A 12,714-nucleotide genomic window follows, 5' to 3' on the forward strand; every position below is an offset into this window, starting at 1 on the left:
ATTCATCAGTTGAAAAATGTCCATCCATTTAAAAAAAAATAATAATAATGGAAATAGCAGGTCTACAAGCTGACAAGGCGCCGCACTGCGACATGTTGTTTGTAGATCTACTATTTCCGCTACTTGTGAACATGTATGAAAGCATAACATTATTAAACGCATGGCCTGTTTTGGTCATATATATATATTATTTATTTGAATTATTGGTCAATATTGTCTGTATTGTTTTTGTCATATCTACTCTGTGCAATTTTTGTTTGTGAAGCCTAAAAGGCAAACTATGCCAAAAACAGGATTAAATCGCAATTCTTATTTGTATGACAAGTAATCGTCAACTAAAATGTCCTTATCATGATAATCCTAGGTGAAGGTACCTGTAAGCACTGAGGTGCCTCAGCTGATGCTCATTAAAACTGATGAGGTGTCAGAAGAAGCACGGGTTGCTGCTAAAACACTGGATGTTGCTAAAGATTCACCTGAAGGAGCACAAGTCACTGAGGTTTTGTCTGAGGAAGCGGCGCCAGAACCTGAAACTGTGGCTGCTGTTGAGAACGTCGAGAAACTAAAAGAGACGCTGGCTGTCGAGGCGGAGGTGCCAGCCCTAGCAAAAGAACCTGAGGCCATAAGTCAGGAGGAGGTCATCTGTACCGAAGCCTCGGCTGAAGCTGAGACATCAACTGAAGCGCCAGTTGATGGGAACCTGGAGACGGTCGTGGCTGAAACTCTTCCGCCCGTTGAAGTCATTACAGATAGCGAGCCTGCAATACAAGCAGTCGTAGAGGTCATAGAAGGAGCAGCGGATGAAACGCAGGTTCAAACCCAAGTCCAAATTGCTCTGCGCGAGGTAATCACAGAGGAGACACCCGAGTTTGAAAGCAGTGGTGCAGATGTGTTCCCTGAACCTGATTCAGAGGCTAAACCTGAGCCTCTAGTACCAGAGGAAGTCAAGCCAGCAGATGCAGATGAGACCCCGTCCCACGTCCCTGAATCCATTCGCTCAAAAACTGACAAAGAAGCTGAGCGAACAGAGCTGGCTGCTGACGACAGCAAGATTGTCGTCCCGGAGACGGTGAGCGTGGGCAACGAGATCATTGTCCTGGTTCCCAAGGGGAAAATCGTAGAGATGGACATCGAGATAGGGCAGATTTCAGACGCTGTAGCTCGCCCCGAGCCCGAGAGCGCACAGGAAGACCTGGTATCACCCGACACCACCTCACCCGCCTCACCACCTCCACAGGCGCCGGCTAAAGACTCAGCGACAGAACCCGAACCGCATATAGAACCGTTAGAAGAGAGCTCTGTCGCAGAGGTGGCCACGGAGTTCATAGAGAGGTGGCCTTCACCTCCAGCTCCTGTGAAGGAGGAGGAGGAGGAGGAGGAGGCTGAAGCAGAGGAGAAGATAAGTGATTTGGAGGAAGATGAGAGAGGGTTCCGCCCTCTCAGGAGCTTCACTGGCCAGGTGGACCTGTCTGCGCTGATCACGGAGCCTTCAGGAACGGAGGAACGTGAGGACGAGACGTCCGGCGTCACAGATGTCCCACAGACGGACACAGACCGAGACGATACGCGTCCAGAGATCGAGATGAACAAAACACCCGCGTTACCACACACGGAAGACGCTGCTGAACAGATGGAAGACGACGTAGGCCTAGACGCGGAGCTGCGGACAGAGGACGAAGGCCAAGAGATCGAACTAGAGGTTTTAGGCAACGCGACAGAGCCACAAAAAGAGGATGTAGCTCCAGAGACATGCAGGGTAGCAGAAGACATCCCAGAGACAGATGTTCACAAAGACGAAGTAGTCCCAGAGATAGAGCTATTCCCAGAAGATGTAGTGTCAGGGGATGTAGGCCAAGATATAGAGTTACACAAAGATGATATAAGCCCTGAAATTAAACTACACACAGAGGATATAGGCCAAGATATTAAAGTACACACAGAGGATATAGGCCAAGAGATGAAAGTACGCACAGAGGATGCGGGCCAAGAGATCGACCTGCACAAACTGGACGAAGGCCCAGAGATGGAGCTCCGTGAAGGAGAGGCAGGCCAAGAGGTGGAGCTGCAGAGAGACGTTTCCGAGGCTCCGCGGGTGGTCCCTGAGGAACCAGGGTACGAGATCATATCCCAGCAGGAGGCCAAAGAGGTGCAGGAGCCCGTGACGGAGACCAGGCCAGAGGTAGGCCTGTCTCAATTATCACGTAATCGACTGATTGCAAATTGTTTTTGATAATCGCAATCATTTTTCAGCATGATCATCTGAACGGTTTCCATTCATATGTATGAATTCATCAATTGGAAAATGTTCATACATTTTCAATTATTTTTCAAAATTAGTGGAAATAGACGATCTACAAGCTCACAACGTGTCACTACAGTATGTGACACGTTGTGAGCTTGTAGATCGGCATTAATTTCTGTTTATGCAAGTTATTTTGTCATATCCGCCTTTTGCAATTTTTGTTTACAAAGCCTACAGCAAACAGAAATGTTGTTTAAATTAAATTACAACGTTAAAACGTTCAAAGCCACACGCACAATTAAATCATTAATCGCAGTTATTTTGTACGACAACTCATACTTCATGAACGTGACAACGCTAGGCAGAGGAACCGCCACGCGGCGACTCTGCTCGGGACGGTGAGACCAAGGCGGAGACAAAGGTGGAGACAGAAGAGATGGCGTCGGAGCTGCCCTCGGCGGCGGACGAGGAGCTCATCGAGGAGGACTATGACATCATCGACGCCGAGGAGGAGAGCCAGGCCCGGGCGGCCGCCGAGCTGCAGGGGATGGACTGGTTCTGCGGGGACTGCGAATGTCTGCTGTCACAGGTAATAGGCTCCATGCACAGCAGCCATATTGGGAATGAATTGGGCCCCTTCCTTACTTCCTTCACAGGTGTTACCAATAATACTAATTAAGGCCCCCCCCCCATAACTCTGAGAGTGTACAATTGGAACCAAATGGACCCTTACGGTCCATTTGGTTCCATTTGTACACTCTCAGAGTTAGACACCCACCATAAGGGGCCATTTGGGAACCAAAATGGAGTGTTTCTAGTGAGCCAACATGCACGATATCAGCACCCTGACCAGAATGGAGCAGAGCCTTCATTAGTATCATTGGTAACACCTGTGAAGGAAGTAAGAAGAGGCCGAATTTCTTTCCAATATGGCTGCTGTGCATAGAGCCTATTATAGTTAACTGAAACTAACTACACAACTAATAAAATAAGGATAATTGCATTGTTTATGTAGTGTAATTGTCATTTATTCTGCCATAAGCAGGAACTGAGTACCACATTTCGTTTTGCATTTGTATGGAATGACAATAAAACTCCTTGAACCTTGAACCTTGAGTAACTAGAATTGGAGCTTGTTGAATCTCGCCCCTGCTACCCCATATTACTATGAAGAAAAAAAAAATAACTAGCACAAAGCTAATACAAACTAAACTAAATCTAAGTGTTTTAAAAATAAAAGATAGAACACTAAACTAGCAATCCCACTTTCAAAAATGAATGAAAACGAAATGAAATGGAACAAAATTAAATAAGGTCAGGACAAATAAAAATAAAAAGTAATGACAAATTCTAAACTATAATAACCTTGTTGTCACAGGAGCATCTGTCTGGAGCCCACAAGGAGCACCAGGTTACATCAGTGGAGACGGCCTATGACAACATCAAGGTACTGTACTGTGTTAATGTGTAATGGTTCATGTTTAGCGTGCGCGCACACACACACACACACACACACACACACACACACACACACACACACACACACACACACACACACACACACACACACACAATTCTCAGTCATTCTTTCATTCAAACAAATGCATGTAATAGCCAAGCTATAACCTTTTTGATAATTAAACAACATGATGCATTCATAACAAATTCAAAAACGACTTCTGCTTTTCCCCAACACAACTGCTGCATGTATGCAATATATATATAATCTGTATCTAAGGTGATGGGGGACAGTTGTGAGGAGGCCCGGCATTGTTGGGTGGGTACATACATACAGGGTCTTTTATGTAGGATCTAGTAGTAATAATAAACTATAAACTGTGCTCATTGAGGAGCGCTCACGCTGCAGAGCCACACACACACACACACACACACACACACACACACACACACACACACACACACACACACACACACACACACACACACACACACACACACACAAACATTCCCTGGCTATGATGCAACGCACCGCTTTGATCGCTGGAAAGTTCCACCGTGACGTCATTACAGCAACAACATTCTTAACATTTGTTGTCAAGGAAAGACAAAATAAATCCAAGTAACTAAAACACGAGAACAAGTGACCAAGATATATGTGTATGTAGTAATCTAGCATCTTTTGAAAGGATAATTCAACATACATTTGCAAAAGCGTGATTCATTCAATCAAACCTCCAATAAGCTCTCAGGGCCTCTCAGGCAGAAGAGTTTTGATACAGCGAAGAAGAATGTATGTACTTGTACACGGCAGCCATATTGGAAAGTAATTGGGCTTAGTTCACAGGTGTTACCAATGATACTAATGAAGGCTCTGTTCCATTCTGGTCAAACAGTCAGTACAAGATCTACTCTATCTATACAGTATGCAACTCTGAGAGTGTACAAATAGAACCAAATGGACCCCGCTACCATTTGGTTCCATTTGTCGAGTTACATTAACACAAGAGGTTTGCATGTTTGTGTTTGCTGTCCAATTAAACAACAACACAATGTTCAAGGTAAAAATGGATGGATTCTGATGACCCAGCCACGTATCCTCTAGAGGAGGAATGGATCAGCAGCACCGGTTCACCACAGCCAGTGGCCTGGACTGCTAGAATGTGTAACTAACTCCTGTAGCCTTTGCCACTAGAATTCTCTCTCTCTCTCTCTCTCTCTCTCTCTCTCTCTCTCTCTCTCTCTCTCTCTGTCTCTCTCTCTCCCTCACACACACGCACGCACGCACGCACGCACGCACGCACGCGCGCACACACACACACACACACACACACACACACACACACACACACACCTGTCCTCTGACCAGTGGGGGATCGAATGACATCAACATGACCCAGTTAAAACCTGTGAGCTGTCATTCACTGCCAGTGACATGGGCAAGTGACTGGGGGATTTCCCTGTGTCCATCTTATTGGAATAACCCACACACACACGCACGCACGCACGCACGCACGCGCGCGCGCACACACACACACACACACACACACACACACACACACACACACACACACACACACACACACACACACACACACACACACACACACACACACAGTGTAATGTATCCAGTCCACTTCGCGTCTACACAGAAATGATCAATCACTGAGCAGTATTTGATTATGCTGCTGACAGCGAATGAGCTGTAACTGCCGTATTTGATGTGTGTGCGTGCGACAGACTGGTGTTCAACTGTGTGTTATCACTTTCAGTGTGTGTTTGATATGAGAGGATGTGTTGACAATGTGTGTTTTATAACTAATGTTTAGTGTGTGTGTGTGTGTGTGTGTGTGTGTGCGTGTGCGTGCGTGTGCGTGTGTGACAGGAGCGGCTGGGTGACTGGATCTCAGAGTTGCAGGCGAGGTCAGAGAACATTGAAGATCTGGTGTCAGAATTGGAGATGTCTTATAACACTGTGGAGGTACCGAAGAACTTCATATAAACATATAAATAATGGTTAAAATATATATTCTTTAAATATAAAATGTGCTTGTTTTGGCCAATTTGTATGTATTTAAAAAAATATATATATCTTTAAAACAAGGGTTAAACATGCCTAACCCTCTGCTCTCCTCTCCTCTCCTCTCCTCTCCTCTCCTCTCCTCTCCTCTCCTGCAGGAGCAGTGTGCGGTGAGTGAGGAGTCCATCCAGAAGCAGAACGAGGAGATGATGGCGCTGGTGATGGACCAGTACAACACCATGTCTCTCAACATGGAGGAGGAGAAGAAGTCCAAGCTGGAGCAGCTCTACGACCAGATCGTCTCCTTCCAGGAGAGCATCGACTCGGCCAAGGTCACCCTGGACACCACCTCCAGGGAGGCGGAGACAGACGCGCGGGTGAGCCAGGATGTACAGCCATCGTATGTAGACCAGGTGGTCGGCTAATTACCAGCCGTTAGCTAGTTGGTATAACTAATCTTTACATTGAAACTATATAGGATGTCAGGTCTTCAAATGAACCTAGCATCTGTCTACATGACATGCTATCAACATTATATAAGCCTTTGCATAAGCCTGCAAGGTCATCAAGGCTAGGGCAAGTGCTAGGGGCTAAGGTGTCGTCTACATTTAACCCATGCTGGGGTATCTGGGTCATTGGGTACGGGGGCAGCGTCTCGGGGTGCTGTTAGGGGTTTCTCAGGGACACTTTGACACAGAGCGGTGCCGGGACGCAAACCGGGGACCTCAGGGACGCATGCACGCTCGCTGCGCGCGTGCATGCGTTCCCTTCGGTTCTAAAATGCCCTCTGCGTCCCTGGGGGACCTCCACGAACCACTTGAGGTACACGTACCGCGTATACCCCCATTTTGAGAAACACTGGTTTATTGTTTCCCAAGGCAACAGTTACAAACAAGAAGTTTACAAAGGTTGTAACCAGTGGTGGGAAAAGTACTCAAATGTTTTACTTAAGTTGAATAAAAGTACAAAAGTATAGGTTTCAAAATGTACTTAAAGTACCAAAAGTAAAAGTACTAAAATGTTTGAAAATGTTTGAAAATAGCAGCAAAATAGCAGATCTACAAGCTCACAACACGTTGCGATGCAACGTGTTGTGAGCTTGTAGATCGGCTATTTTCAATTAGCCTAAGTATAAAATAGGGATACAGTGGTTAATGTATGTTTTATAATGTAATAATTTATATCTTCAAAGTAACTAGTAACTAAAGTTTTCAAATCATTGTAGTGGAGTGAAAGTACAATATTTGCCTCTGTAGTGGAGTAGAAGTAAAAAGTAAGTACAGTACTTGAGTAAATGTACTTAGTTGCTTTACACCACTAGTTGTAACATTCAGGAAAGCTGTGATCTAGCATATGGAGTGAGCTCTACAACCTTCATTTTGGTCCAGATAGAAGTTTTCTTTTTGGTAAAAGTGTGGTCTGGTGGGTGTGAGATATATTTCTGATGAACCCCTCTTCCCTCTGTCCCCCCAATAGTCGCTTGAAGACATTGAAACAAGGTAATGTACTGTTAGAGTGTTGAACTGTTTCATTTCACTAACATGGGTGTGCTAATTGACATTACCAGCATACAAGCGAATAGGCTCTATGCACAGCAGCCATATTATCACTTCCTTCACAGGTGTTACCAATGATACTAATGAAGGCTCTGTTCCATTTAGTGTAGCACAGTGGTTTCCACGACCCCCATAACTCTGAGAGTGTACAAATGGAACCAAATGGACCCTTACGGGTCCATTTGGTTCCATTTGTACACTCTCAGAGTTACACACCCGTAAGGGGCCATTTGGAAGCCCATGAGGGTCCCTGGACCCCAACTTTAGACCCACTAGTGTAGCAGAGTGTTTCCAGTGAGCCAACATGCACAATATCAGCCCTGACTCTGTTTGACCATGAATGGAACAGAGCCTTCATTAGTATCATTGGTAACACCTGTGAATGTCTTCATAATATGGCTGCTGTGAATAGAGCCTATAAGCTTACACTTCCCTTCTTGGTTATTTTGTCACTTTAGTTAGTTGCTCTCCGTTTCAGTTTAAGGGATTGTGAGTCTAATATGTTTGTGTTAAAAGTGTAAAAGCTCTATATTCTGATCATTGCTTTGTGTTTTGTTCAGTGTACAGGGGTCTCTCCGTCTCTCCAGCTCTTTAGTAAACAGAAAATACATTTCCAGTTTGGGAGACCAGTTTGATCCAATCAGGAGAGAAAACTCCATAAATATCAATTATCAGCTTGTTATAAGCATGTTGTATTTTTCCAGTTCCAATTTCATCTTCTCACCCCCCCCCCCCCTCATAAAGTATGAATTCTCTCTATGGATACGGTATGGAATGGATAAAATTGGTATCCCGAACTGGAAGTGTATTTTCTAAGAGACGGGAAGACCCCTGAACAAACACTCTATAGCAATGATTACTATCAGAACACAGAGCTTAACACTTACTTTAACAAAGAAATGTCACCTTTAACATACTCTACCTAACCCTAACCAATGAGTCTTGATGGGAATCAATCTCTCGCCCACTTCCGTCTGCAGGAGAATGGAATGTAGACATGGGCTGTTATGAGTTTTGCTTAAACCTGATGTCTATGTCAGGAGTCCTACAGTATATTTCGTTCCCCACAAATAAAGCAACGTCTGTTGTGTAGGAACTGCACCTGTTTTCATGCATGCGTGTTGGTGTGGCGATAGACAGGTGAGCACTGGTGAGGCTTTGCATCTTGGCTACAGCATAAATCACATGAAGCTGTGTCTGTGAGTTATCAAACATATCGATTGTGTTTCTAATTAATGTGTTTAATTTCTGAAGCAATGTCCCACCTTATTGTCCTTCTGCTTTAGTGCGCATTGGCGTTTCCCCTATATTGTTTCCTTTTTGATTGATTGATTGATTGATTGATTGAATACAACACGTTTGTTAACAGTACAGGTAGTACAGTCGAAGGTTACGCTAATAGGATAACACAAATAAAACTCAGTAGAATCATATGGTATGATTTAAATATTATTTACAGAGAAAGGAGGGGTGGAGGCAGGGTGGTGGGGGGGGGGCAGAGGATTCATTCAGGACAGTGAGGACACTTTCAGTGTCTTTAACCCCACAGCCAACCGAACCTTGACCCTAACAGACCTAACCCTGACCTAATATCTCTGACCCTGACAGTCCTGACCCTTACGTTTACTGTAACTCTAACACTTATAGCCTAACCAAGACAAATAAACAAGAGTTTTCTTTAACCTTGACTTTAGTTCTGAGGTTGAGGGACTGTTGTTGTTGTTGTTGTTGTCATGGTGATTGTGTTGGTCATTGTTGTTCTCCTGGTGGTGGTTGTGTTTGTCAGACTGAAAGCAGCTCTGGATTCGGCCATGTCCTTGGAGCTGGGTCCCAGGGGCCTGCTGGTGTTTGAGGACTACACCAAGAAGAGCAGCTCCAGCTCCAGCACGGCTCCCTGCAACAGTCTCCCTGGTATGTAGGTGTGGTAGTGAACAGTGTTTTTTTTTAATTGATTGAATATTTTATTAGGCAAAAAATTGTAAACATCACAATTACATTTATAATACTTTGTCTAAAAGGGCCGTCCAAAAAAGTCCTTGCGGTCTTGTTTCCATTGGGGTCCTTGGCATTCAATTCATAGACATATATAATAGCAACCGAACAGTTCAAATATTTGTTATCTGTTTTAAAGGAACCAAGCGAAATGCATTTTTTGAGGCATGGGGTTAGGCTATTCCAAACCTTGGTGGCAGTGCTGTAGAAGGAGAATTTGCCCATGTTTGTTTTATGGGTGGGTGGTACCAGATTGTTGTCAACGCTCCCTCTAGTTTCGTGACTGTGGGTGTCACCTTTTCATGTTAAGGAACCCCCCATTTGATATGTATTTGGCCGCGCACCCCAATGTTGAATTATCTGCCATGGTCCCCCATAAGAGAAGATTTGGATTGTTAAATTCTTTCACAATTTTTCAAGATCGTTTTAGCCAATAGACAAACTCACAACGCGTTGCAGGTATTTTCAAATAGACAAAGTATAAAATAAAGTGGTTAAACTGAGTTTGAATTAAGCTGGTGATCCTCTGGAACCCTCTCAAGGACCTCTGGGGGTCCTCGGTCCCCACTTAAAGAACCACTGTGAAGTTTTGTTTTTGTTTTTTGACTGAAAGTTTTCGACATCCGATAAAACAGACAATATATATAGTGACAAAAATAATCCCAATCTTAGTTGTAATTGATCCACTGGTACACAGGTTATTTTTTACATTTCCTGAAAGGTAGCAGTTAAGGACAAAATGGTTTACCCCCGACAGTAGATCTGCTATTTTCTACAAAAGTTACCGATGCTGGGGTTTAAGTGGCCAAACCCACAATTTGATTCCAAACATTAATTAGATATATTTTCTATCTAATTGTAACTGGAGTAATGGTTGTCCTCCTATAATGTGTGTCAGTCCCTCAGAAACCCAGCCTAGTGGAACAGGAGGCGGGCTCAGCCAGCAGCACCAGTGTCACCGTCTACTGGAGAGTCAACCCTGGGGACATCATAGACTGCTTCCAGGTCTACTGCATGGAGGACCCACAAGGAGGTGTGTTCACGCACGCACGCACGCACGCACGCACGCACGCACGCACACGCACGCGCACGCACACACACACACACACACACACACACACACACACACACACACACACACACACACACACACAATGTTTGTATTGCTATACGCGTGTGAGGACATCAACGTTTTGGGACGCCATTGAAAATTAGCAGATGTACAAGCTCCCAACCAAAAGGTGCAGATCTACAAACTCACAGCGCGTCCTGAGCTTGTAGATCGGCAGTGGCTCAGGGGTAGAGTGGCCGGGTAGAGTGAACTGGAAAACCACAAGGTTCCCAGTTCCGGGCTGGGGCGCTCCCCGGCTAGAGTTAGTGTCGAAGTGTCCTTGAGCAAGACGCTGAACCCTTGCATGGTTTCCTCCGTAATCGGTGTATGAATGTGTGTGTGAATGGGTTAATGGCACAATCAATGTAAACCGCTTCGGATAGAAGCGCTATATAAATGCACCATTTACCATTTTAGATCGGCTCGTGGATGAAATAGGGAAAACTCGATCGCCTATACTTCTGTGCGTGACATTGCCGCGCAGCTATAAGATAGGGGAAACTCTAACCCTAAACCTAACCTCTGAATGCCTAACCCTAACACTAATCCTAACCCCAACCTGGTAGTGATGCGTGGGTCCGTTTTTTTTCATAACCCGCCCCGCACGGGAGCCCAACCCGCCCCAACCCGTCCCGCAAAAATGAATATAAATGAACGACACAGCCCGTCCCGTGACCCGCCAAAAACAAAAAACAACACACAAGCAAGTCCATTCAATTGCTTTCCAGAGCAAGCGAGAGAGAGAGAGAGAGAGAGAGAGAGGGGGAGAGAGAGGGGGAGAGAGAGCGAGAGCGCGCGCGCGCGAGAGAGGGAAGGTGTGTTTTGGTGGTTTTTTTTTCTTCCGCGGGTTGACACGCTCCGCCCGCCCCCTGATAATTGCGTCGCAATCTATAAATCCGTCCGCCCACCCCTCGGTTCAACCCGCGGGACCTGCGGGCTACAGGTCGGCCCGCGCTTCACTACAACCTGGTAAAACAACAATGTTTCTTGTGAGGACAATTAAAATGTACTTGTCGGGACATTTGGTCCTCGCAATACACACACACGCGCACACGCACACACGCATCAGCTGTGATGTTGCAGTACAGTACAGCATATGTTCCTCCTGTCCTCTCCAGCCGTGTCAGAGGAGTACCGGGTCACGGTGAAGGAGAGTTTCTGCGTCCTGGAGGAGCTGGAGGCGGATAAGACCTACAAGGTGTGGGCCATGGCCGTCAACGCCACCGGCTGCTCGCTGCCCAGCGACCGGCTGGTCTTCAGAACCGGTCAGTCTGAATTCTGAACACACAACACAACAAGGACGAACCTGAGCAGCTGCCATATCTCTTAACCACTTAAACCCTATATACTTAGTTGACTAGGAGACCCTCCCCCAGGGCTCTTTACTTACATTACATCTTGAGAAATGAGACAACACCAAAGAACAAGCTGTTATGAATCCTTACAGAACTGCTAGATTAAAACGTTGCTATAAAAATGTGCTGCTTTCCATACAGAAGTCTATTTCTGTCAGATATCTGTTCATCTCAAGTGCAACACACCCACTAAGCACATCTGCAGCATGTCCAGGCATCAAGCGTTGAGTGGTGTAAGTGTGACACAACCACTTTGACCATTATGTTATATTTCGCCTATTCAAAAATAACCCACAAGCTCACAGACTTGCAATGCCACCACTGTTAAATATTCTTTTATGCATTTTTCACTTGTTCTCTGACATAAAAGCCTTTCAAAAACATAATATAAAGAACATGAATCAATACATATATTAGTAAGTTTTAATAATAAGTTTTAACTATAAAAATAGTGTCAAAAATAATCCTAATCTAGGGTTTTGTACCGGAGACCTTTGTCCCCAGCAAAAATGTGTTAATACAGCATCGCAATCATTTTTAACCACTTGTGTTACCAATGATACTAATTAAGGCTCTGTTCCATTTAGTGTGGCATAGTGGTTGTCTTATTTTCAAGGACCCCCATAACTCTGAGAGTGTACAAATGGAACCAAATGGACCCTCACGGGTCCATTTGGTTCCATTTGTACACTCTCAGAGTTACGCACCCACCATAAGGGGCCATTTGGGAACCAACATGGAGTGTTTCTAGTGAGCCAACATGCACGATATCAGCACCCTGACCAGAATGGAACAGAGCCTTCATTAGTATCATTGGTAACACCTGTGAAGGAAGTAAGAAGAGGCCCACTTTATTTCCAATATGGCTGCTGTGCATAGAGCCTATTGGAAAATTCAGAATAAGTTAGTTATTTTTTTTTTGGATGTGTCATGGATGTGTGTGTTTGCACCATGCAGCCCCATCCGTACCAGTGATCCAG

General features: G+C 45.1%; 1 protein-coding gene across 1 annotated transcript in view; it reads left to right on the plus strand.

Moving 5' to 3' along the window:
• cmya5 (cardiomyopathy associated 5) overlaps positions 1-12,714 on the plus strand; it is a 37,306-nt gene that overhangs the window by 17,775 nt on the left and 6,817 nt on the right. Inside the window, exons 10-19 of the mRNA XM_084054037.1 lie at positions 365-2,179; positions 2,604-2,831; positions 3,621-3,689; positions 5,586-5,681; positions 5,879-6,097; positions 7,197-7,219; positions 9,063-9,187; positions 10,167-10,301; positions 11,498-11,644; positions 12,692-12,714. The exon at positions 12,692-12,714 is cut by the window's right edge and continues 158 nt beyond it. Of these exons, the coding sequence (XP_083910163.1) occupies positions 365-2,179; positions 2,604-2,831; positions 3,621-3,689; positions 5,586-5,681; positions 5,879-6,097; positions 7,197-7,219; positions 9,063-9,187; positions 10,167-10,301; positions 11,498-11,644; positions 12,692-12,714 (2,880 nt within the window). The remainder of the gene's footprint in view (positions 1-364; positions 2,180-2,603; positions 2,832-3,620; positions 3,690-5,585; positions 5,682-5,878; positions 6,098-7,196; positions 7,220-9,062; positions 9,188-10,166; positions 10,302-11,497; positions 11,645-12,691) is intronic.

Source organism: Gymnoscopelus microlampas (assembly GCF_963454915.1).
Source record: "Gymnoscopelus microlampas genome assembly, chromosome: 4".
In the NCBI taxonomy this organism is placed as follows: domain Eukaryota; kingdom Metazoa; phylum Chordata; class Actinopteri; order Myctophiformes; family Myctophidae; genus Gymnoscopelus; species Gymnoscopelus microlampas.